Consider the following 22,559-nt stretch of genomic DNA (forward strand, 5'->3'; position numbering starts at 1 on the left):
GCAATCCTACATTTGGATATCTACCCAAGGAATTGATCGGGATCTCAAAGAGATGTTAGAACTTCATCTTCACTGAACACTATTCACAGTAATCAAGATATGGAAACAACCTAACTATCCATCAATAGATGGGTATATAAAGAAAATGTAGGATATACCTACAGCAGAATATTACTTAGCTTTAAAAAAGGAAGGAAATTCCATTATGTATGGCAACATGGGTGGACCTTGAGGACAGTATGCTAAGTGAAATAAGCCAGTCACAGAAGCACAAATATTGCATGATTCCACTTATAAAAGATATTTGAAATGGTCAAACTCATAGAATCAGAAAGAAGAAATGTGGTTGCCAGGGGCTAGGGGAAGGGGTAAATGGGAGTTACTAATCAACAGACATAAAGTCTCAAATGTTTAAGATGAATAAGTTCTAGTGATCTGTGCAACATTATCCCTAAAAATTTACAGTTAAAAATTTGTTAAGAGGATGGGTCTCATGTTCTCTTACCATACTCTTACTATGCTCTTATTATACTATATATTCTTACTATAATAAATCCTCTTACTATAATAAAATACTATTTTATTTTTACTCTTACTGTAATACTCTTACTATATAGTACTCTTATTATAATAAAGTAAAATAAAACAGTTCCACCGCATCATAGTATCTACTAATTCATAATGACTATTAGTAGCTCATAGGTAGTAATCTATTTACGTCTAGAATTAATTCCACATTACATTGGACTTTGTCACTACCCAAGAGAAAATCTCCATCATCATTTATTATTGCTTCCCAATTGCTCCCCGTCTCCAATCTCTCCCTGCTTCTACCTATCCTATGCAGTGCAGTTAAAAGCTATCTTTCTTAAACACTTACCGCATAATACTAATCTTCAAATTCCCCAATTAACATTCCGAGTTCCATCATCTGGCCCATTTTCTTAGACTCCCCACCTTTCTAGACTTTTGTGCTTCCTTTTCCTGTCTACAACCTGGTTATCCTTCCTAGTCCTGCTCCTGATATTTCTTCAAAGATCCCCCAAGTCAGAATTAACAACTGATTTTCCTGTGATCTCATTGCATTTGTGTATACTGTTTGTATGTTACCTTTTGATTTAATTGAAATGACTCTTCTACTTTGCTAGTTCATGACTTCTGAGACAGAAAACCCAATGCCTAATTCGATTTTATATTCTCACAGAAATAGCCCACTGTTGCTCACACAGTAAGGCAGTCACTACATACTTGGTGAATGCACAGAAATATGGGTCATTATGTCATGTTAAGATGTTGTTCACAAGCTGATATCATGGTTTTCAAAGCAATTCTCTAATGCCCACTGGCTACTGGGTTTTGTTGGCTTGTTTATTTTTACTTGTGAGCAAATACAGATGTCCCACATAGGTATAGTTCATGCTAAAAGGTGGAAGATGAAAGTAAAGAGTGAGTTGGGACTGGGTGTCAACCTTGTGTCATAAGCATCCCTAGGTTTCTACACTGACTAGGTTCATACAACTAATGTCTTCAGAAGAGCCTAGAAGATGATTTCTAATCTTTATTCTTTGGGCTTCCTCATAGGTTGCTTCCATTATCAGTACTAATTATTATCTTAGCATCGACTTAAATCTAATCCTCCATCACTGGGGAAAAGGAATAAACTAGATGTAGCATACATTGCCCAATTATTCTCCTTTCTTCCTTTACTTTTTTTTAAAGACTTATTTATTTATTTTAGAGAATGAGAAGTGGGGGAGGGGTATATGGAAAAGAAAAGGGAGAGAATCTCCAGTAGACTGTCCCCTGAGCATGGAGCCTGACACAGGGTTCAATGTCACCACCCTGAGATCACGACCTGAGCTGAAACCAAGAGTTGGAGGACTAACCGACTGAGCTACCCAGGTGCCCCTCTTCCCTTACTTTTCATCTAAAACGCTTGCCAAATTTTGCTATATGTCAGGGTCAATTCCATTTATTTTAATTCACTAATAGTCTCATAATATTACACTTCTATACCAAATCCTTAAATAGTTTACAACGAATAACCTGTTTTTATTCACCTCTGGAAAAAAAAACTGAGGCTGCCATATTTTTATTGATATTGTTGCTGAGATTTACATTTAGTGCTGGTATATATTTAACACATTAAATATTTTAACTAATTTTGAGAATCGTAACTAAGGATGACAAGTATACTTCAATTTTTCTCTACTTTGCGACCATATGTTAAAGCACCTCCTACTTTGTTTCTATTTTAATTCTGAAATAATCGTTATGTTTGAAAAAAAATAAAGCATAACATGTCTTAAGCATGCCTTATAGAAGTAGATTGACCCGTCACAGTCCTGTTTCTACCTTTTGGTATTGCTTTAATGAGACCCTGTTAAGGCATAAACCAGATGGCATATATAGTTATCTGTGCTTATTAAGGTCTATACGCAGTTGCACAGATAAATTGTGTATATAGGTTTGAGTGATAAATGTCTACTCTTCTGAGAAAGGTATCTTATTTCAAATAAAATTATGAAGTTATGTTGGAAAAATAGGATTTGGGAGCACATTGACCTCCCTGGGAACTTTACCCTGATCCCCTCCTTGAGGCCTCATTAATAGCAATTAACATGACATGTTAGGCCCTGTTTTAAAGCTATTGATGGATTTTCTCTTCTAATCCTCATAAAAAACAATGAGGTGGGCAATGTTAAGATCTCCATTTTAAAGAAAAGCTAACTGAGGTTTGGAGGAGTCGAGATCATTTCACTAGTAAATGAAAAGCAGTGACTTCTGACTGTCATCAGTATGGCTTACAATCCACAATCCTCTATTATGCTATCATTTCCCTCTGCTTGGAGCCAAGTAGAAAATTTCATTTTAAGATTATGTATTGCCTCTTTTTCTTTTTCTAAGCCTACTTCTATTCCTTCTTTTCAATTTTTTTTAAATAGGGATAAAAAGCAATGCAATTACAAACTCACTTGAATTTATTAATAAAAGCTTTCTTTCAAAACTGCCATGGATAAATTGCAACATGCCCAAGTCAACCAAGAATCACCTAGCTTAAATCTATAAATTGTCAAAGTGAAATGTCAAGCTATTAGTTATATCCTGTAATCTTAGGAGAACCAGAAGGCTTTGAGAACTTTTCATACTGATTCCAAGCCCTTGAGAAGAGTAAATGAAGCTTTCAAGACTATTAGGACCGTACATGCTGTAAACCTGGAGATGCCCCTCTGGGTCCCCTTCATGAAGGACCCACTGTCCTGCTGCAAGCGGGGAGGCATGGGGATAGTCACCAGTCATCAGTTCCTTCCGGGTCCACTTTAGCTCCAGAGAGCTGTCCTGCCATGAGCCCATGGAGGCCCAGCATGGAAAGCCCCATGCCCACGCTGGCTACTGAGCCAGGCAGGGAGATGAAAGCTCAGGTCCAACATAGGATACTCTGATGGTGTATGGAGCTCTCTGTCAGGTTGATCTATGCTTCACCAAGCCTGCACTACAGTTTACTCTGCCTGACTCTGTTTCCTCAAGCTTCCCTCCACTAGAATTGACCCCTAATAAACATCTGGCTCCCTAAACACCATTTCAGTATCTGCTTCTGGAGAACCTAACTCATGATAGATACTTAAGCCAAACAAGTCAATAAGAATTCAAAGGCTTTGGAGAATCTCAAGAAATAAAGTTTTGCTAATTATGGGGGTTCTAACCCAGAAACAACTAGATGCATATGGAACATGGCAGGACACCCAAAGGATTTCTTTTCTTCATGTATCCTTCAAACATTAAAAATTAGCCCAAACTTTGGGTGAATTTGACATCATGCCTAAAGGTCAGTCAAGGTCCTTAGTCCAAAGCTCATGGTACTTCCAAGTTGCTCAATGTCTAGGAGTAGGCATTCACTTTTAGGGGCCACTAAGCACAAGTTTAGTATGCAACTGCCTAAAATAAAATTTATACACATACACACATACATACACTTCCCTATACCTTCTAAAGGTCTCTTGATTGAACTTGAACCAATGTTTAAATTGTGTCTGCAATTAATAACATTATCTCCACCTTGTCACAATTGGATTTTTCTCCCATCCATGTAATTATGTTTACGAAATATGCAAACAAACCCCTGTACCTCATGCCCACCCTGCCAAATAAAGCCAACAGTTTGTAGCCAATGTGGGTAGCGAGAAAAAGGCATCAAAACTAGTTCACGCTTATAGTTTGATTTCTTTTAGCCTGGAGCATACAGATACTGTGGATCTGGAAGCCAGTTAGATTACAAAACAAGTAATCAGAAACTGTGTTTTTGTGACTTTATATGATTTTGAGGGATAAAGACTGAAATTAGTAGTTCCTATGTCCTAGTACTACTAAACATTACTTTTGTCTGCAAATTTAGAAGAGGAACACCCATAAGATAGTAGATTTTCCCACACATAATATTTAAGTAGGCTAAAGTGGAATTTTCCTATATATATGTAAATACTCCATTTTAACCTTTTATTTTACAATTGTATTTTTCTCGAAGTTAAACTAAATCACATAAATTTCTACATGATCCGTATCCTTATGCTACTTTTTAAATGGAATTTTTAATAAACTGCACAATCTTTGGGTGCTGTACATTCTAATATTTATAGAACCTGGAGATTCTTTCACAAAGTATAGGTAATTTCTGACAAAAACACATTTTTTTGTGAGGGAGCTTGCATATAAGTAGAAATTCCAACAAATCCTCTATTTATTGGTTTGTCTGCCAAGGAAGTTGATATTGTTGTTTTACCATATCATAAATTTTTTTAATGATCTCAAAAATGTGATGCTATAAGCAAATCTGCCATTTCCCCTAAACTTCTCATCTCTTTAGGGCTTCTGATTTTTTTCCCCAAAATTAAAATTCATTGTAAACCTACATTTATGAGTCTATTTTCATTTCCTGGTAAGATGACTGATTAGCTTTAGGCGACCACAAATAAATGACCAAAATTTTACACCCTAATACTCTCAGTTTGAAATTAGGTTTAAAAGGGTAGATGATTCAAAGAACTTTCCAGGATAAGAACAATGCAGCAACTATTAATAGGAGTCACACAGCTAAATTCTCCTTCAAAAAGCTTTGAAAATGTGTCCCCGGTGCTATGCTCAACTGATTTAGAAGGCTTAGGCTTAGGAAGTAACAGTCAAAATTCAAGAATAATTTATAATTTAACCTATGAAAGTTTTAAAAGAGCCCAGTGTTCATTACTGTTTTTAGGCTTTTCCTTTGCATTCAGTATTATGTTATTTTTTTTTAATTTTTACTTATTTATGATAGTCACAGAGAGAGAGAGAGAGGCAGAGACACAGGCAGAGGGAGAAGCAGGCTCCATGCACCGGGAGCCTGACGTGGGATTCGATCCCGGGTCTCCAGGATCGCGCCCTGGGCCAAAGGCAGGCGCTAAACCGCTGCGCCACCCAGGGATCCCTCAGTATTATGTTATTAAAAGTCATCCACTCATTCCTTAATCATTCCACATCCCAGTATCACTCTGGGCTAACTTTGAAAATATTGGTCCTTTGAAGCAGTTTTCTTTGGATCCATTAGTTTGAGACAGTGGAAAGAAGTCAAAATAAGACTTTTCTAGCAGTCTAAAATTGCTATCAGTAAACACCTATCACATTAGATTTCTGCATATGTGAAGCTTACAGGACTATGTGAGAAAGAAACAAATTGAAAATTGAAAGACAGCATGTTTTGTTACAACACATGACAATATTTTGGTTGAAGTGGAAGTAATATGTCAACTATAAATAGCACTGCCCTAAAATATCCTATTTAAAGAATTGTTTACTAAATCAAGAACCCTTACTAATTCTTTGATTTAAACAATCTGTTCTCAAAATGCAAACAAAAAGGGAGAAAAAAAGGTAATAAAAATTAAATAATTTATTTTATGTGGGGATAAAGTGTGGTATGTAAGTGGACTCTTGAGTAAGCAAAAACATTACAGCAGGAGAAGTGATTTAGAGCATTCTGAAACCAGGTTAAACATCAATGATGGCTTCAAGTATATAAGCACAGTAAGCAAAATGCCAAATTAAAAAATTCTAAGTGGTGTTTGGGCCTAATTAAAAGTCTAACCAGATTTGCTACGGGCATATTTCACTTGGTGTACCAAAACAGACATCCATGTGTCTTTGTGTTAACTCTAGCACTTACACATCCATGAAATGGGGATAACTACATTGTTTCTTCCCCTGAGTGTGAGAATTTATCAGTAAGATGTTCTGGATGTAAAGCCCCAAACAAATTTATCAATAAGCTCCATAAAATATTTGAATATAAAACATTATAGTTGCAATAATCCCCTTGAGCTAGTAGTAGAAATGAAAATGATTTACTCTGGGAATCTGACTGTACTGCTGTTAAATCATTTGTCTACATAAATTATTTGTATATCAGAAAAAGTTGAAACCCCATGAGTTTATTTCCATTTTCACCAAGGCCTAAAGCCATATAACATCTTTGATTTCTGGCTTACCTGATGTTTCTTAGCTATTAGTTTACATCAATACTCATCCTTCCCAGAAATAAAATAAATCTGAACCAAGCTTTAGAAAGGAAGGAGCTTAAAGCCAGCATTTATTTCAGTTATTATTGCACAGATAATATGGTAAAAGTTAAAATATTAAGGCATTCTTTATTAGTAAATTAACCTTATTTTTCACTCTTGGAATCGTACTATCAAAATATGGATACTTAAAATTCAGAATTAAGGCGCAATTTCTGTGTGGCATTTTTAATGAGATCCTCTGTAGTTATAATGCCTAACACTTACAATTAAAAGTAGTGTAACAGCAGTAATCAATTAAGCCTTACAACATCCTAACTTAATATTAAGCTCTCTGCCTTTGGTTAAACATAAGCCATTGTTGAGGGGGAAAATCACAAGGCTAATTTACTTGAATACTTCTCTGTTCTGGACATTTGTAAACAAATGAGTCAGATCCATAAGAAATTTTTATTCTAGTTATGTTTCTCATTATGAATAAAATGTAGCATTTAGAAAAATTCCATTACAAAATAAATTCACAGAGGGTAGGTTTTTTAACAAGTACCTTAATGAGCGTCTCCTATGTGGTAAAATTATTCTGAGAGGGATCTCCAATATTGTAAGCTAATTTTTATTTTATGGTAATAAATTAATATGGTTTTATTTAGTTCTACATCATAGATGAAACTTCTTCAGTAAAATTCTTAGTGATGCATTGACCCGATTGATTCATCTGTTAGAACTTCATGTTAGCCAATAATCTCCCTGTGAAATATAAAAGACTGACATATGGCATTTAGTAAGTTGACAACACAAGAAAAAGGAATAGAGGAGCCTCGAAAATATGTTTATGAATTGAATTCATTTAGATCAGATGAAAAATATCAAGTGGAAACTATTGGTCACTAAGATGAAGAGTCCAAAACCAAGTCTGATGCTGGCTCACGCAGGCAGCTTCCTTCACACCTCAGTCACCATGCATACACTAGAAAATACTAGTCACATCAAGCATGTTTGGTCTTGCATAGCAAACTGCTGAAGCCTTGAAGTGGGCTCTGGCATGGCCATTGCTAAGAAATATTGAAAACTCTCTATTATACCTCCAGGCTTTGGTACAAGTCAGAAATGTGAAAAGGTTTAATGAAGATGTGATGGCAAAGGAATGTTCTCCATTTCCACAAGAGTAGAACCTAAATTCACTTCTACACCATCAGTAATTCTGCTAAGCATGATCAGGTGGAAACTCAAATCTCCATCAGCTGGAGAAGGAAGTAGAAGGCCAAGACTTGTCCCGTTTCTATAGGCACTTCCCCTATCAGATTTCTTAGCTTCCTACATAGGATTGTAACTCAGATGAAGTGAGTGAGGTGCGTTTTGGGCAACATGGATGGAGGCACACCATGGCCCTGCTTTACTGATGCACCTTTAGTGGCTCACTCGCCCTATGCTTATCTAGGTCCTGTTTGACTATCGTTTTTTTCAACAGTTTTTGGCAAGAAGCTCAAAATGACAAGGCACTCTTAATGAACAACAAATGAGCCTATACTTTAGAAAGAATGGGGGGGCGATATAAAAAGTAGAGTACATAAACGAAAATGTTCAAAAAGGAGGCTACTTCCTAATTAAAGAAATATCATCCATCCAAAATATACAAAGTTGTTAATAATCCAGACCAATTTTTCAACCACTCATTTGGGATTGAATTTTATTTTATTTTTATTTTTATTTTTTAAAAACTTTATTTATTCATGAGAGACACAGAAAGAGAGGCAGAGACACAGGCAGAGGGAGCAGAAGCAGTCTCCATGCAAGGACTGAATTTTAATTTTTTTTTCAAAAATCTGTAATATCATGGATGAAATCCAACCCTAAAAACATATCTATGTGTATTAAAGGTTTAATACAAAAGCTATTTTTGAAAGTGTATGATAACCCTATCCCTACCCCCACCTCTAATACATACAAAGAAACTCCAATATAATAATGAACTCTATTTCCTGTGAATGTCTTTAAAGCTAGTACAATATAACTAAATGATTCTAATTGTATGAGTTTTTGTAGTTGCCAATTTCTAGTCAAATGACAATAGCTCCTCAAGATTGAGCTAAATAGGTAGTTTCATGTTGGAAACAGAATATAAAAATCTTACAAAATGAAAACCATTCAAAGGGAATAATGACTCCTAGGGCTCAATTGTATCTGAAGTACCAGAGAGAAGGACACTTGGACTGTTAGATTCTTGGCTTAATTGTAACACAGGTCACCATTTTGAAAAACAAGTGGATTACCGTGAGAAGCAGTACCTACTGATCCCTTTTATATTCATAAGGAACTTAACCTTTTCAATTTAATACCTTTGATTTCCAAATTCATTTGCAAGTAAAAATAAAACTATTTCATCTTGGTGACTTCCCAGAACTTGTGATTCAGAATTTTTAAATTTATAAGTTTCTTGAAATCAGAGACTATCCACTTACTACTCATTTATTTCCATTTATTATTCTTCCTGTATACTCCCAAGATAAAAGCATTAAAAAAGATATTAGGATATACATCCTGACTTTTGGAATTGAATTCAAAATAGTAGAGATCATTTGCTTCATAGTTCTTGAGTTTAATTTGCTATAAGCAATATCTTCCTAGGTGTATGTTTAATATTAAGGCAAAGGTGAAAAAAATCATCATTATATATATTTGAGAATTTTCATCAGACGTTTTGTCATTATAATAATTATAGTTCATGAAAAACATGAAGAAATTCTGATCTTTCCACTAAGTCTTTCTACTAAAATGTATTGGACAGAATTTTTTTTTAAGTATCCAGGCTTGGGGGCTCTGGGTGGCTCAGTTAAATGTCTCTTGGTTTCTACCCAGGTCATGATTTTGAAGTCATGAGATAGAGAACCACATCAGGCTCTGCACTGAGCATGGAGTCGACTTTCGATTCTCTCTCTCCCCAACTGCCCCACCCCGCACTCCAACCCCCACCCGCTTGCGCTCACTGTCCTTTTCTTTCTCTCTCTCCCCTAAAATAAATAAATAAAATCTTAAGTATCCAGGGTTTGCTTTTACAGTATTCTATAGATTTTTTTTTTAAGATTTTATTTATTTATTTGAGAGACAGCATGAGCAGGGAAGGGGCAGAGAAGGACAGGGAGAAGGACAGATTCGTGCTGAGCTGGGGAGCCCAGGACCCTGAGATCATAACCTGAGTCAAAGTCAGACATTTAACCAACTGAGCCACCCAAGCGCCCCAGTATTTTGTAGATTTTTAAGTACTGATTATATGTGATAATCACACAGCCCTTTGAGTAAGCCAAGAATTGTTTCTATGCTGCAGATGACAAAACTTAGTTTCAAAGAGAATATGTGACTTAACCAAGTTCAGAAATGCACAAGAAGGGTTAAAATCCAAATCTTTTTATTCCCCATCCAGTATGTTTTCTGCTACACAGCTACAATGGGCTGAATGTAATATTGAGCACTGAACATTTTCTATGTTAATAGAAAGAGACCAAGATCTTTAAAACTTCCATATGATATGGCCGTTGATCATATTTATCCTTGATATCTAATTCCTTTGACTGTAGAGTACCTTGAAATTCTTTCCTCCTCCCTATAAGAGAAATACAACTGTGTCGATTGGCAAGGTACACCTTGTAAATATTGGCCACAAATAAATACACAAGGAAGGGCCACATAAAAGTCCAAGTGCGTCACTGCTGTCGTCAAACCCACTCTGTCACCAGTGGGAGAAGAAAAGTGACCTACAAAGCCACTAAAAAGGCAACTAATTTATAGGGCAATGCTTATAGGTCTGCCCACAGGGTATCTTCCACAATCTATTTACTAGCTATAAATAGCGATAATGCCAACTCTCACTGCCTTTCACTGACCATTATGGAACCACATCCTAATAATTTGTATGGCATGTCCATCTAAAAGAATAAAATTGGATATAACTTCTAAGGGAGTTGAGTTTTAAAAATGAAGGCAGGAAGAAAAGCAGGTAGAGGACTGTTTCAAAATAAGTGAATAAAACACAAACCCCCTGAGACTGCTGTATGGAATTTTAATCCACTATTGAGAAGTTCAAGAACTTCTATTTTTCATGCCTGGCTTTCCTCCAAAACTCTGGCCAGTGATGACTGAGTGGGAGTAATGACTTTTACATCATGAAACGGTGGCTTATTCCTCCTACAAATTTGTCACTCTTAGTTATGAACTTTGACAGACCTTTAAAACACTTATGCCACCGTGAGCTAGAAAAACCACTTTCACTGTAGTCTATCCACATAATTAAATCATTTTTGTTGTGGTTGTAGTCATAGGGAGCATTTATGGTTACGGAAAAGTGGCTTCTAATCTTGGTCACATCTCTGCCATTTTAAGTAGTCTCTCGATTTCTGTGTTCCTGGTGTCTGATAGAGGTACACCTATCCCTACCTACCTATTTTTGTAAGAAGAAAAAGATATTCCCAGGGACACAACTTTGTAGTCTTAAAACGCACCTCTAACTGTAAGTGATAGTATTTTCATTACTATCTATTCTCTCTGCAGTAATATATGAGTACCCCTGAGATATTACTAACACTGAACTAAAACCAATATTCACTTTCAGAGTTTGTACCCAGTCAGTGCATCTTCGATGATAGTTTAGAACATATCTCCTTTCTGGCTGTCTTGTTGCAATTTAACTGAACCCCCCCCCCCCAAAAAAGAAGGTTGTTTCTAGATTTCTTACTTTAAAATGGTAGTTTCTGATACTTTCTCCTGAGATCTTGTGTTATTTTTTTCTCTCTCTCTCACTCTCTTCTTCCCCTCCTCACTCTTCACCTCTGTCTCTTTCTGTCTCCCTCTCTCCTCCTTTCTTTTGATGCATATTCTTTCTCCACCCTGTAACTGAAGGCCACAAAGATCAGGAGGCACAAAGATTAGCCCTACAGATGTCATTCTGGGCTAAAATTATGCTGAATCCTGACTTGAGTAATCTAAGCAATGGAAGCTGTGGAAGTATTTGGAGGATTTTCAGTCAACCCAGTGAGCATACAAAGCATTAGCAGAATACTCAAAACTATTAGAACCAATTTTTACATCAACATATAGATGTTGTTTGGGTTTTTTTCTACTTCACTTTTTATAGCTCTTACTACTAAAGCAGCAATCTATTTAAAGCTACTGTGATTACTTAAACTTTATATTCACTAAAAATGTTTTTCATTGGCAAAGTTCCCATGGATAATTTCCAACTTCTCTGGTAATAAATGCTTTCATAAATTTATAGGAAGGAACAGAAGTTTCTACTGGAATTTCATAACTCAAGGTGGGAGTGGGGAAGAACACTTAATGTTCTCTTCCCAGACCTGCTCTTCAGTTAGAGATACATTCAGAGGGACAGAATTATCAGCTGTTAATTGCCTCAGTGTCTTAATCTGCAAAATAAAAATAATAAGTGTGGACTTCCAAAGGAAGGGTTGAGAGGGAAAGAGAAAAAAAACAAAGATGATGTCTATGTCACAGTCAGGAAATACTAGAATTATGTATTTTCTGTCCAAATTTTTTTCCTAAAAAATGACATTCCCAAGAGAAAACTTTACAATGAGCTAGTAAAGAATAGCTTAAAACATTACCTTCTGTGCTGTGGCTTATGAACATGTAAGCAACTTCATGTTTAAACCCTAACTGTGTGCACTAGTGACGGGGCACAGACAGACCCTGATAACCTTTAAAAGTAACTATTTTTCTAAACAGAACACTTACATTTTATATATTCACAGGAATTGTGACCTTTCTTTACATTGGTTGAAAATTTCCATATTTTTACTTAAAGCAATAGAAAATGAACACTTATTAAACCAGTAGATTCAATATTAAAGCCAATATTAATCAAGTAGCTCTTCAGAACTATATGCATATCTGTATCTGCTTCCTAAGTGACACCTCTGCTTCATGTTAAACTATACCCCATACAATTTCATCCAAAACAATAAATATGGCAATGTTACCTTGACTGAGAGGAGCCTGATGCCAGCTCTTGAAAATCTCCATTGATGGTGTGCAGTCACATTGGTAAAGCCAAAACCAGTCTTCAGGGCCTTCACCACTTTGCAAGCTGTCAAAATCCTCGTCATTTTGAAGATGTTGATTTGTGACTAAAATTAAATAAAATTAAGTGTATTTATGAGAATTGGGTTAGGAGATTTTTTAAATTAATGTGAAAGAAAGATGGGGGGTGCAGTCCAGTGTTTAAGGCTGACTGCACAGCAATCTTTGAATTTCCATTCATTCTGTCATTAAATGTCTTTAGCCACAGCTCCTCCTTCTCTTAACCCCTCCTCCTGAGATAATGTCTGTAGATGTTCCATGGACATGTAATACAAATTGCAACACATCAAACACTGCCTTCTCCTGCTGAGATAATGCTAGTGTTGTAGAAAACCAGCCATCCATCAAAGGAACTGCTTATGCAGCTGAATAGAATGACCTAGACACAGTGGATAACCTTAGGAATCTCACCCTAAAGACTAGTAACTTTCTAATAATGCAAAAGATCAAAGGCTTTTATGTGTGTTTGACATGATGCCTAATTTGCCTCAAAGGAGATTTTGGATTCCCAAAGAAACCTGAGGAATTGCCATTTTCTGCTCAGAAAAAGACGATGCCAACCACAGATAGTAAAAATTACATCAAAATGAACTTTTATCCATAAATATAGATTGTTCTTTTTTGAGTTAATAAAGTAGCATATTACATTATTACTATTGCATTGATTTGTATTCCAAACTTTAAAGCAATCAGTAATATTAAGTAAAACACAACTGGAGCAAAGTAGCCTGTTTATATCTCTCTCAAGAGCTAGTAACAATTTATAAGAAGTGCAGGAAACAATAGCCAGCACTGACTTTCATGTAAGTACTACTGCTAAGTCAAGATTTTTTTAGTTTTTAAAATGTTATACATTTATAAAGTTCTTGAGCATTCGTGCTTCAACCAAGTCAAAATGGTTTCGTGTAGCCCTTCAGTCCTGTGTGTTTAATCAGGCAGGCAAAAGGTCTCATTGGCTTGTGGCAGCACTCATGGAAGTTGTGTGTCTGTGTAGATTAGAAACACTGGAGCATCATCTTTTGGCAGCCCTGGAAAGGAAGCTGAGAAATGAAAGCTCCCTCCTAGGGCTTCCCATAATAGAAAAGATGGCATAGAATGGCATAGAGATTGTAAACTTCACTTGTATAGAATGAGTGCTGGAACTGGGGGAGTGAGGATGACTTAGTTTGCTTCTTTAAAAAGAAAAAAGTTTAAGCTCATGCTTCCGTCTTACTTAATGTATTTTGTATAAACATTCTCTGAAGCCAACATACTTCATGGTTCCCCGTGAAAGTAAGCTGAAAAAATAGTCTCAATCTAATGTATATAAGTAATTAATAAGATAAGTTATGTTATGGCAGGGTGTCCAAATGCAATGGAAAAATAAAGACAGCGAAAGAAAGAAAGAAAAAATGAAAGGCCCCGTTGCTCATGTCCAGTAAAATTTACATATGGGATTATGTTATCCTGAACTATGTCATCCTGAAGGGTGCATAAGAGTTTACCAAGTAGATGAAAGGGGGAAAACACAAGGGGTGGCATGAGCAACAGCACAGACACATGAACATCATACAGCATATGGGGGGGAAAAAGTCTGAAATAGTCTGATAAAGCCTAGCTGCAGGTATGGGGTGAGGTAGTGAACAGGAATAGAAATATAGAAGACTTTGTGTGCCTTAAAATGGATGACCTATATTCATAAATACTATTCATGATAGCTGTGGAAGTGTTTTGAACAGAGATGACATTTGTGGGAAAGATCACAGAAAATGAATTTGAGGGCATTGAAACTGGTAGAGGTGGCAGTGAAACTGGTACTGCCAATTTAGAGTACAAAGAATTTAGAACAATATTTACTGGCTTAGTATAATTCTAAATCAGGTCTTGGTCTCACCCCCTGTAGGTGTGTGTGTGTCTTTCTCTGTCTCTGACTCTCTTTCTCTCTCATAGAGAGAGAGAGCTTGATATATATTATATATATATCAATCTCTCTATATATATATCGATATCAATAGTGGGACTTACCTTTTCCTAATTAGAAAAATGACATATACTTATTATGGAAATTTTTAAATGCAAAATAGATTTAAATCATAGTCCCATTATGCAGAAGTACTCATGCAGTAAATGTTGTAGTATATTTTCTCGCTTCTTTCCCTGCACTTTGATTGAATTGGACAGTTGGAGTACTGAGGACTCCATCCAGAGTTTGAACAAGGAAAAGACAATAGTAAGTAGCTTTGTGACTATTTATAAGAGTTAACCAAAAGCATGATAAACTAGACATGGTTTTCCAGAGAGATGTATAACTTCTGTATATGTTATGTATACGTTATGTATAACCTATAACTTCAGGATATAATTCCATGACTGCAGAGTCTAAGGAAAAATGTAAGCCTGAGAGTTGTAATGGGCTTTCATTTGGGTAACTGGAAGGCCCTGGATGTAGGCTCTGGTCCATGTTTCCAGTCCTCGAAAGGAAACAGGAAGGGCAGAAGATTTTTAAAAATTTTTAAGTGTTCTGAATTCGAGACTTAGAGAATTTATCCATCATGATTCTACAATCAACTTGGGAATTGGAAAGACCAATAAATCAAATGATGAGTACTTTCAGATTTGAGTGTTCAAGATAGACAGAAATCTACAACCAAACTAAAAAAAAAAAAAAAAAAAAGATTGTTAGTGAGAGAGTTTACATCAGGATAGATCAAAGGGGTGAGATGATAAGAGCTGATTGGTAGGAAACATTAAAGCCAGAGATGAAATATTTAGTAGAAATGTTATACTTTTATGAAAGACATTTCATCAAAGCATTTCAAAAGAAAGTATTTTTCAGGTTGAAATGATTTTTTTCCCTCTGATAGCATTTACATGGTCCTCCCCTCATATAAGCTATCTGCACACAACTGAGGATGCATGCATGCACACACGGGGCCCTGGGGAAATCTGTGCATTTGAAATATATTTTATATGAGCCAGGATACAAATCCTCTAATCTTATAAGTCACTCATTCAAAAAAGAAAAATATTTTATATAAATTTACTCCTTTTCTATGGATATATTTATCATAGCTATTACTGTTTATAGCACTGGGCTACTTTCCCCTGCACAATCTCATACAGAAAATTAAAAATTATTAGAAACCAAGCATTTCTTTATTTTGTTGGATTTTGATTCCTGAACATTTTTATCAAATGCTGAGAAAGTATTTTATTTCTTCCATAAATTGGAATGCTGTGTGTGTGTGTGTGTGTGTGTGTGTGTGTGTGTGTGAATAAAGAAAAAAAGCGGGGCAGGGAGGGAGAGAGAGAGAAAAGTCTCCTCATCTAATATAATTATTTATCATTTCTTAAGAAGAATGGAAGGATTCAGCCTTCCAAATCCCTAAGAGCATTTAATTTGATAAATTTTGTATTGAAAATGGTACAGTATCAAGTACTAAGTGATATTTATTTTCATTTAATTTTTTTAAAGATTTCAAATATGAAAAATAGATGGTAATCCACTTCTCAAACATAAAATCTTTTAACATTTTAGTGTACCATCTTCTAGCATTCACCCCCATGTAAGTGTCATAGTTTTGAAACTGATCAGCTTGCATTAGGTTTTTGTGAGGTAATATTATACTAAGAATATGTTTGATATCATTACCTGTTCTTTTAAAACCTTTATAGAAAGAGCTATAAAAATATTTGATTTCCATTGCTTCTATTGTTGCTACAGTGCATATCAATATTGCCATTTTTTGTCACTATTGCCAAATTTCTCTCCAAAGAGAGTGTACCCATCTATATATCAATTGCAATATATGAGTGTCCCTCTCAATACACCCTGCCAACATTAGGCATTATCTTTTATTTGCTTATCTAAGCACAGAAAATGGCATTTTGCTTTCATTTAAATTTTAAATTACTAGTGAGGTCAAAACGTTCTTTGTTCTTCTTGTAAGTACTGTTCTTCTTTTTCACATCTTTTTGTTCCCATCACTAAATTCACTCATATTAAAGACCAAAAATATCTTTAAAAAGGAAACATCAAGTAAGTTAACACTGATTAACAGTCTGTATTAGTATTTGCACTAATTTCAAATAGGCTTTTCATTTGGATGATCCATTGATGTAACCAAGGGGAGATCTGTAACCAACTGGAAAAAATGAGACCAGCTCATCCTAGAGAACAAAGCATATTTGTAGTCTTGAATGATTGATATTTTAGAATATCAAGAAAATAATGGTTATATATATATATATATATTATATATATATATAATAAAAGTCTTTAATAGAGCAAATATGCAAGAGGTGCTTCTGGAAAAAAAATGACTGAATGAATGAATGGATTCCTGAGTACTGAGTTGCTGCTTGATCAGTTATGCTTATTTAGGCAGAAACATAATTATGTCAATGACTATAAGAGGAAATAAAGATATTCAGGAATAGAAAAAAAGAACCGTCAATTACAAATTCTACAAAAAGGCTATTTTGAAGAGCTAAATTTAAAGCAAGAGGCAAGGTACGTCTGCAGAGCAAACAAACCCAGAGTAAAAGAAGATAAAGTAACAACTCCAAAAGAGAAAGCTCTACCTTATGTTTGAGAAGGGATGCCAGGAAGTAGAATGTAAAGGGTAGAAATGATTATTATGTTTCAGTTCTGATTCTTATTAGCCTAATATAGCAAGGAACACCATAGCAAGTAAGGATATGGACCAAAAAAAAAGGCTACTCTTGCAAGGAAAGTGATGTGGATTTGTGTCTGCATTAAAGGCATATACTTTCTCCCAATCACAGAAACTAGGACAAACCAGTAGATAAAGTTTGGCAGGGAAAGATTTATCAATAATGACAATAGACAGATATTAGGTTATTAGATGATGGGGTTTTAAAAAATCAGATGTCTTTGGAGATCCAATGAAGTGAGACACAGTCATTAAGATCCAATTGGCATTTAGAGAGATGGAGACTGAGGGAGCAGTTTTCATGAATGTACTTATTAATCGAACATTTGATAACATAAACAAAGGATGGTGCAAAAGGAAGCTGGAAAAGAGACTTTGTAGAAATGATGTCACACTTAAAAGCCAAGACACATGTGATTTGTGTTCCAGAATAATAAAAAAGCTGTTACATATGAGACCCCACTTGAAAGTACCTTAAAGAGAACAGGTTAATCTATACAAGCAGCATGCATTTATAAAGAATAAATCTTGTCACACTAATTTCTACCTTTAAAAAAAGAGACATAACTACTAGACTGACTAGAAAGATTAGATGCAATCTATCTTAATTCAAGAGCATTGACTACATATCCTAGATCGGGATTAGGTACATACACATCTGCTGGAGAACATGTATAAATGTAAGAGGACACAGTGAATTAGCCAGTGAGTAAACCAAGCTTTTTATATATTTGTAGAATGAGAACAGAGTGGACAATGCCTTAGAAAGAATCCACAGTGACCTTGGCAATTTGCCAGTTGAAGATATAGTCAAACACAAACAGAGTAAAGTGCAGACAAAGTGAGGTCAAGTGTAAGTCAATTCAAAAAGAGGGAGAAAAGCAAACTGCAACTACAAGCTATGGAGGACTGATTGTATGTTGTATATCATATGGAAATAGGCCAAAAAAGCATACGTAGCAGTCATAAAGCATAGCTGCCCAGAGTTAGTTTTAGTAAGCTGTTATTATTAAAGCCATACATGGCAAAATTTAGAGGGAAATTTAAGAAAATAAACTCAAATTTCACTAGAAAGTTAAATATTAAATAACTTAAAATTCTAAAAATGGAATTTTGACATAAAGATGACTATTAAATTTAAATTTAAAATTATGTCATGGGCTGGGCTAGTACCCGCGCCTGGAATCGGGCCGCAGCCTCGCCGCGCCTGCCGCCCGCCGCCCGCCAGCGCCTCTGGATCATGGACCCCCGCAAAGTGAGCGAGCTTCGGGCCTTCGTGAAAATGTGTAAACAGGATCCGAGCGTTCTGCACACCGAGGAAATGCGTTTCCTGCGGGAGTGGGTGGAGAGCATGGGGGGTAAAATACCACCTGCTACTCATAAAACTAAATCAGAAGACAATATCAAGGAAGAAAAAACAGATAGTAAGAAGGCGGAGGAAAACATAAAGACAGACGAACCATCAAGTGAGGAAAGTGATCTAGAAATTGACAATGAAGGTGTAATTGAACCAGATACTGATGCTCCTCAAGAAATGGGAGATGAAAATGTAGAGATAACCGAGGAAATGATGGATCAGGCAAATGATAAAAAAGTGGCTGCCATTGATGCCCTAAATGATGGTGAACTACAGAAAGCCATTGACTTGTTCACAGATGCCATCAAACTAAATCCTCGCTTAGCCATTTTGTATGCCAAGAGAGCCAGTGTCTTCATCAAATTACAGAAGCCAAATGCTGCCATTCGAGACTGTGACAGAGCTATCGAAATAAATCCTGATTCAGCGCAGCCTTACAAGTGGCGAGGGAAAGCACACAGACTTCTGGGTCATTGGGAGGAAGCAGCACATGATCTTGCCCTTGCTTGTAAACTGGATTATGATGAAGATGCTAGTGCAATGCTGAAAGAAGTTCAACCCAGGGCCCAGAAAATTGCTGAACATCGGAGGAAGTATGAACGAAAACGTGAAGAGCGAGAGATCAAAGAAAGAATAGAAAGGGTTAAGAAGGCTCGGGAAGAACATGAAAGAGCCCAGAGGGAGGAAGAAGCCAGACGACAATCAGGAGCTCAGTATGGCTCTTTCCCAGGTGGCTTTCCAGGGGGAATGCCTAGTAATTTTCCTGGAGGAATGCCTGGAATGGCAGGGGGGATGCCTGGAATGGCAGGAATGCCTGGGCTCAATGAAATTCTTAGTGACCCAGAGGTTCTTGCAGCCATGCAGGATCCAGAAGTTATGGTGGCCTTCCAGGATGTAGCCCAGAACCCAGCAAATATGTCAAAATATCAGAGCAACCCAAAGGTTATGAATCTCATCAGTAAATTGTCAGCCAAATTTGGAGGTCAAGCATAATGCCCTTCTGACAAAGCCCTTGCTGAAAGAAAAGCAACTTCGATCACCTAATGGATGTCGCAATAATACAAACCAGTGTACCTCTGACCTTCTCAAGAAGAAAGCTGGGGTGCTGTGAAGAGAATCCCTACCCCTCTGCCCCACATGCAACTGAAACATTCTACAGTGGTTTGCCATTAGGGTATTCATTCAGATAATGTTTTCCTACTAGGAATTACAAACTTTAAACACTTTTTAAACCTTAAAAATATTTAAAAACATTAAAAGAGTGTGTTAGTCCCTACATTTTTCTTTACTAATCATTTCAGTTTTTTTCCCTTTGGATTAATTGGGCAAGGAAGCTACTTCAGTGTGGAAGATTTATTATTGCTCAGTTTGAGTGAAATAAAGGTTTATTAACAGGAGGCAAATATAACATTTAAATAGATGAAGTTTGAGTTGGAAGTATGGTTACTGAGGTATTTTGACTTGTCTTTTTAAATGTTTTACTTTTTAAACACGATTTATTTGGATAAAACCATTGGGACCACCAGTACTGCAGTAGGACCTGGGTAGGGACCGGAAGTGCTTGGCAGGGCAGCAGCAACCTTACTCCTTTTATATGATGTGCACCCTTATGCAGATGCATTTAAATCTTACACTGTGGTGAAGGGATGATTTTTATAATGCTGCAGTAGAGTTGGATTACTTAGCTGTGTTCTTGTCTGATACAGAAAATAAATGTTTTGCATTATTTCCACATAGAGGAAATAAGGGAATACTTTTCTTTTTATATTTCTGTGTTTAGAGTGACCTTTCCTGGTCAGAAAATACCCATTTCTTTGTGTGCTTTTTAATTGTTTTCACCACCTCCCATCCCCGCCCCAGTACTCTCTTTGGGCTAAAGATAGCCCCTTTCACTGGCATCATCAATACTATTATCATTCACAGCGTAATTGTGCAAGCATATGTAATGCTGGGTTTAATATGTAATACATATAGTGATTATGTAAGGTGATACTCAAAACAGCTGTAGTTTCTTACTTGGCCCAAGCGATTTCATATCTAAATGTTAGGTTTCCACTTAGGCGAAATCTTGCCATGTCAAAAGATGTTGGAAGGAGGGATTCCCTTTGGTGTTCAGTCTTCAACTTAGGAAATACCTGTTGCAATTGGAGTTTATCTTACGTTATTCATCTTCATATTTGGGAGAGTATGAGGTTTGAATTCATTGATCTACGGAAAGGAACCAAACTTCTTGATCCAACATGAATTATAAAATTGATGAGATCCATGGTTCTTCGCTGCGGAGTTGATGGCATTATGAGTCGTCCTGCTCCTATTCAGCTCTTAAATACTGCACCTTTTCCCAATCTCCTCTCTCTCCCTTCCTCTCTTCCAAGGATAAAGGAATGATAGTTTTCCGTTGTACATTCAACTCCTACATTTAATTAAGACTAAGTCCAGGCGCTGTACAGGAATTGCTGGGTTTCTACCTATCTTTCATTTTAACCATGTTTAAAAACGGTTTCAAGGGATGAGACCCTCTGTACTTTGCCTATTTGAAGATTCAGTGGTAGGAGCAGTGAAGAAAATTCCAAGGAATACATTTCTGAAATAGCACATTTCTAATATCAAAAGTAAGTTGATTAAGGTTCTAACCTTTTGCTGTACACATGCAGATAGAAATGCATCTGTTATATAAGTGAGAAAAGGCTGTATGCTAACTGAGCATGCTTTTTAAACCCTTTAAAAATACTCAGCATATAAACTTGCGTTTGAGCTTGCCAGTGGTTTTTTTGTTAATGTGTGTTCTCAAATTTTCTAATGTGTGCTGTGAATAACTCAAGACCAGTTTCCTTTGGGTTCCTTATTTGATTTACTTAATTATATATTAAGTACATTCTAACACTGCAAATATTACTATAAATGGGTAAAAGTAAAATTGGTCTTCTGGAAATGTGTCCTGTGCTTTTAAGTTCCACAAATATGAAGTACATTCATTTTCATAGAAACTCCGTATCATTTCTAAACAAGAAGTGTTTTTTCTTGTGCTAACAATGCTATAAGAAGGAAAAGTAAAGGAGGTTTTTTTTGCTTAAAAATATATAGTTATTGAAAAAAATATATATATAGTTATTGGATTTCTAGCTACATTAAAAATAAAGTATGGTTTCAAACTGGAAAAAAAAAAAAAATAAAATTATGTCATGAAGGATTCCTAATCAAAATTTTCCAATCTTCTTGAAAGTGCAAAAAAAAAAGGCAATTATTGGGTAACAAATAAGAAAAATTATACAATAGAAGTTAAAACACTGGAATTTATAACTACAATATATTGGCATATACTTATGTCTATATAGAGAGATATACACACGACTTGCTATTATGTCAATAAGGGAAAATAGGTATTTAAATAAATCCATTCTAATGGCTCCAATGATGATACATATGATCCTGCTGGAAAGTGGAGGTGCTTGCCATTTGTGAATCACCTACTAATTGCTAACCTAGGTATTTGCTAATACATTATTTGCTAATCTTCAAAGCAATCTCTGTACTGAACATAGCTAAAGCTCTCTCTATATCACAAAGCTGGTGAATGAGTCCCAGAGAGCTAAGTAGCTTGTCCAAGGTCACACAGCTAATAAGCTGCAGAGCCAAGTTCCAACCTCAGCTCTTAGCTAACATCCATCCTCTTTCCAGCATGTCTGTTATATCTGGGAAAAACAGAGGCAACAACATGAAACGACTTAGGAAGAGTAGGCAAAGTAAGATCCAATTTCATAGGAAGGCTACATGATTGTAGAGGCAGCAATGCTCAAAAATACTATGACATTACTGGGAAATTAGGAAAATGTAACTTCAATAAAAATCAAATAATGAGAGAAAATATCTACAACTTCTCTGATTCATTTTTATGTTTAAAATTAAAGTAATATA

The 22,559-nt window shown here is 35.9% G+C and overlaps 2 protein-coding genes across 4 annotated transcripts in view; one reads left to right on the forward strand and one right to left on the reverse strand.

The window, feature by feature from the left end:
• The window catches only part of CPS1 (carbamoyl-phosphate synthase 1), a 357,452-nt gene that overhangs the window by 107,537 nt on the left and 227,356 nt on the right, over positions 1 to 22,559 (reverse strand). For 2 of the 3 annotated variants that reach the window (XM_072813561.1, XM_072813560.1), the window contains one exon: positions 12,533 to 12,679. In XM_072813561.1, the coding sequence (XP_072669662.1) occupies positions 12,533 to 12,658 (126 nt within the window). In that variant the 5' untranslated portion in view covers positions 12,659 to 12,679. Of the gene's footprint in view, positions 1 to 12,532; positions 12,790 to 22,559 lie in introns of those variants that run through there. The other variant, XM_072813562.1, reaches the window with a different exon arrangement.
• Positions 18,452 to 21,576, forward strand: LOC140625809 (hsc70-interacting protein). The gene has a single exon (XM_072813412.1). It carries the CDS (start codon positions 18,528 to 18,530, stop codon positions 19,635 to 19,637), a length of 1,110 nt encoding a protein of 369 aa, XP_072669513.1. The 5' UTR covers positions 18,452 to 18,527; the 3' UTR covers positions 19,638 to 21,576.

This window comes from Canis lupus, chromosome 36 (assembly GCF_048164855.1).
Source record: "Canis lupus baileyi chromosome 36, mCanLup2.hap1, whole genome shotgun sequence".
NCBI classification, from domain to species: domain Eukaryota; kingdom Metazoa; phylum Chordata; class Mammalia; order Carnivora; family Canidae; genus Canis; species Canis lupus.

Excerpts from the sequence above, each read along its gene's own strand:
- LOC140625809 (XM_072813412.1), top strand. The coding sequence starts at position 18,528 with ATGGACCCCCGCAAAGTGAGCGAGCTTCGGGCCTTCGTGAAAATGTGT.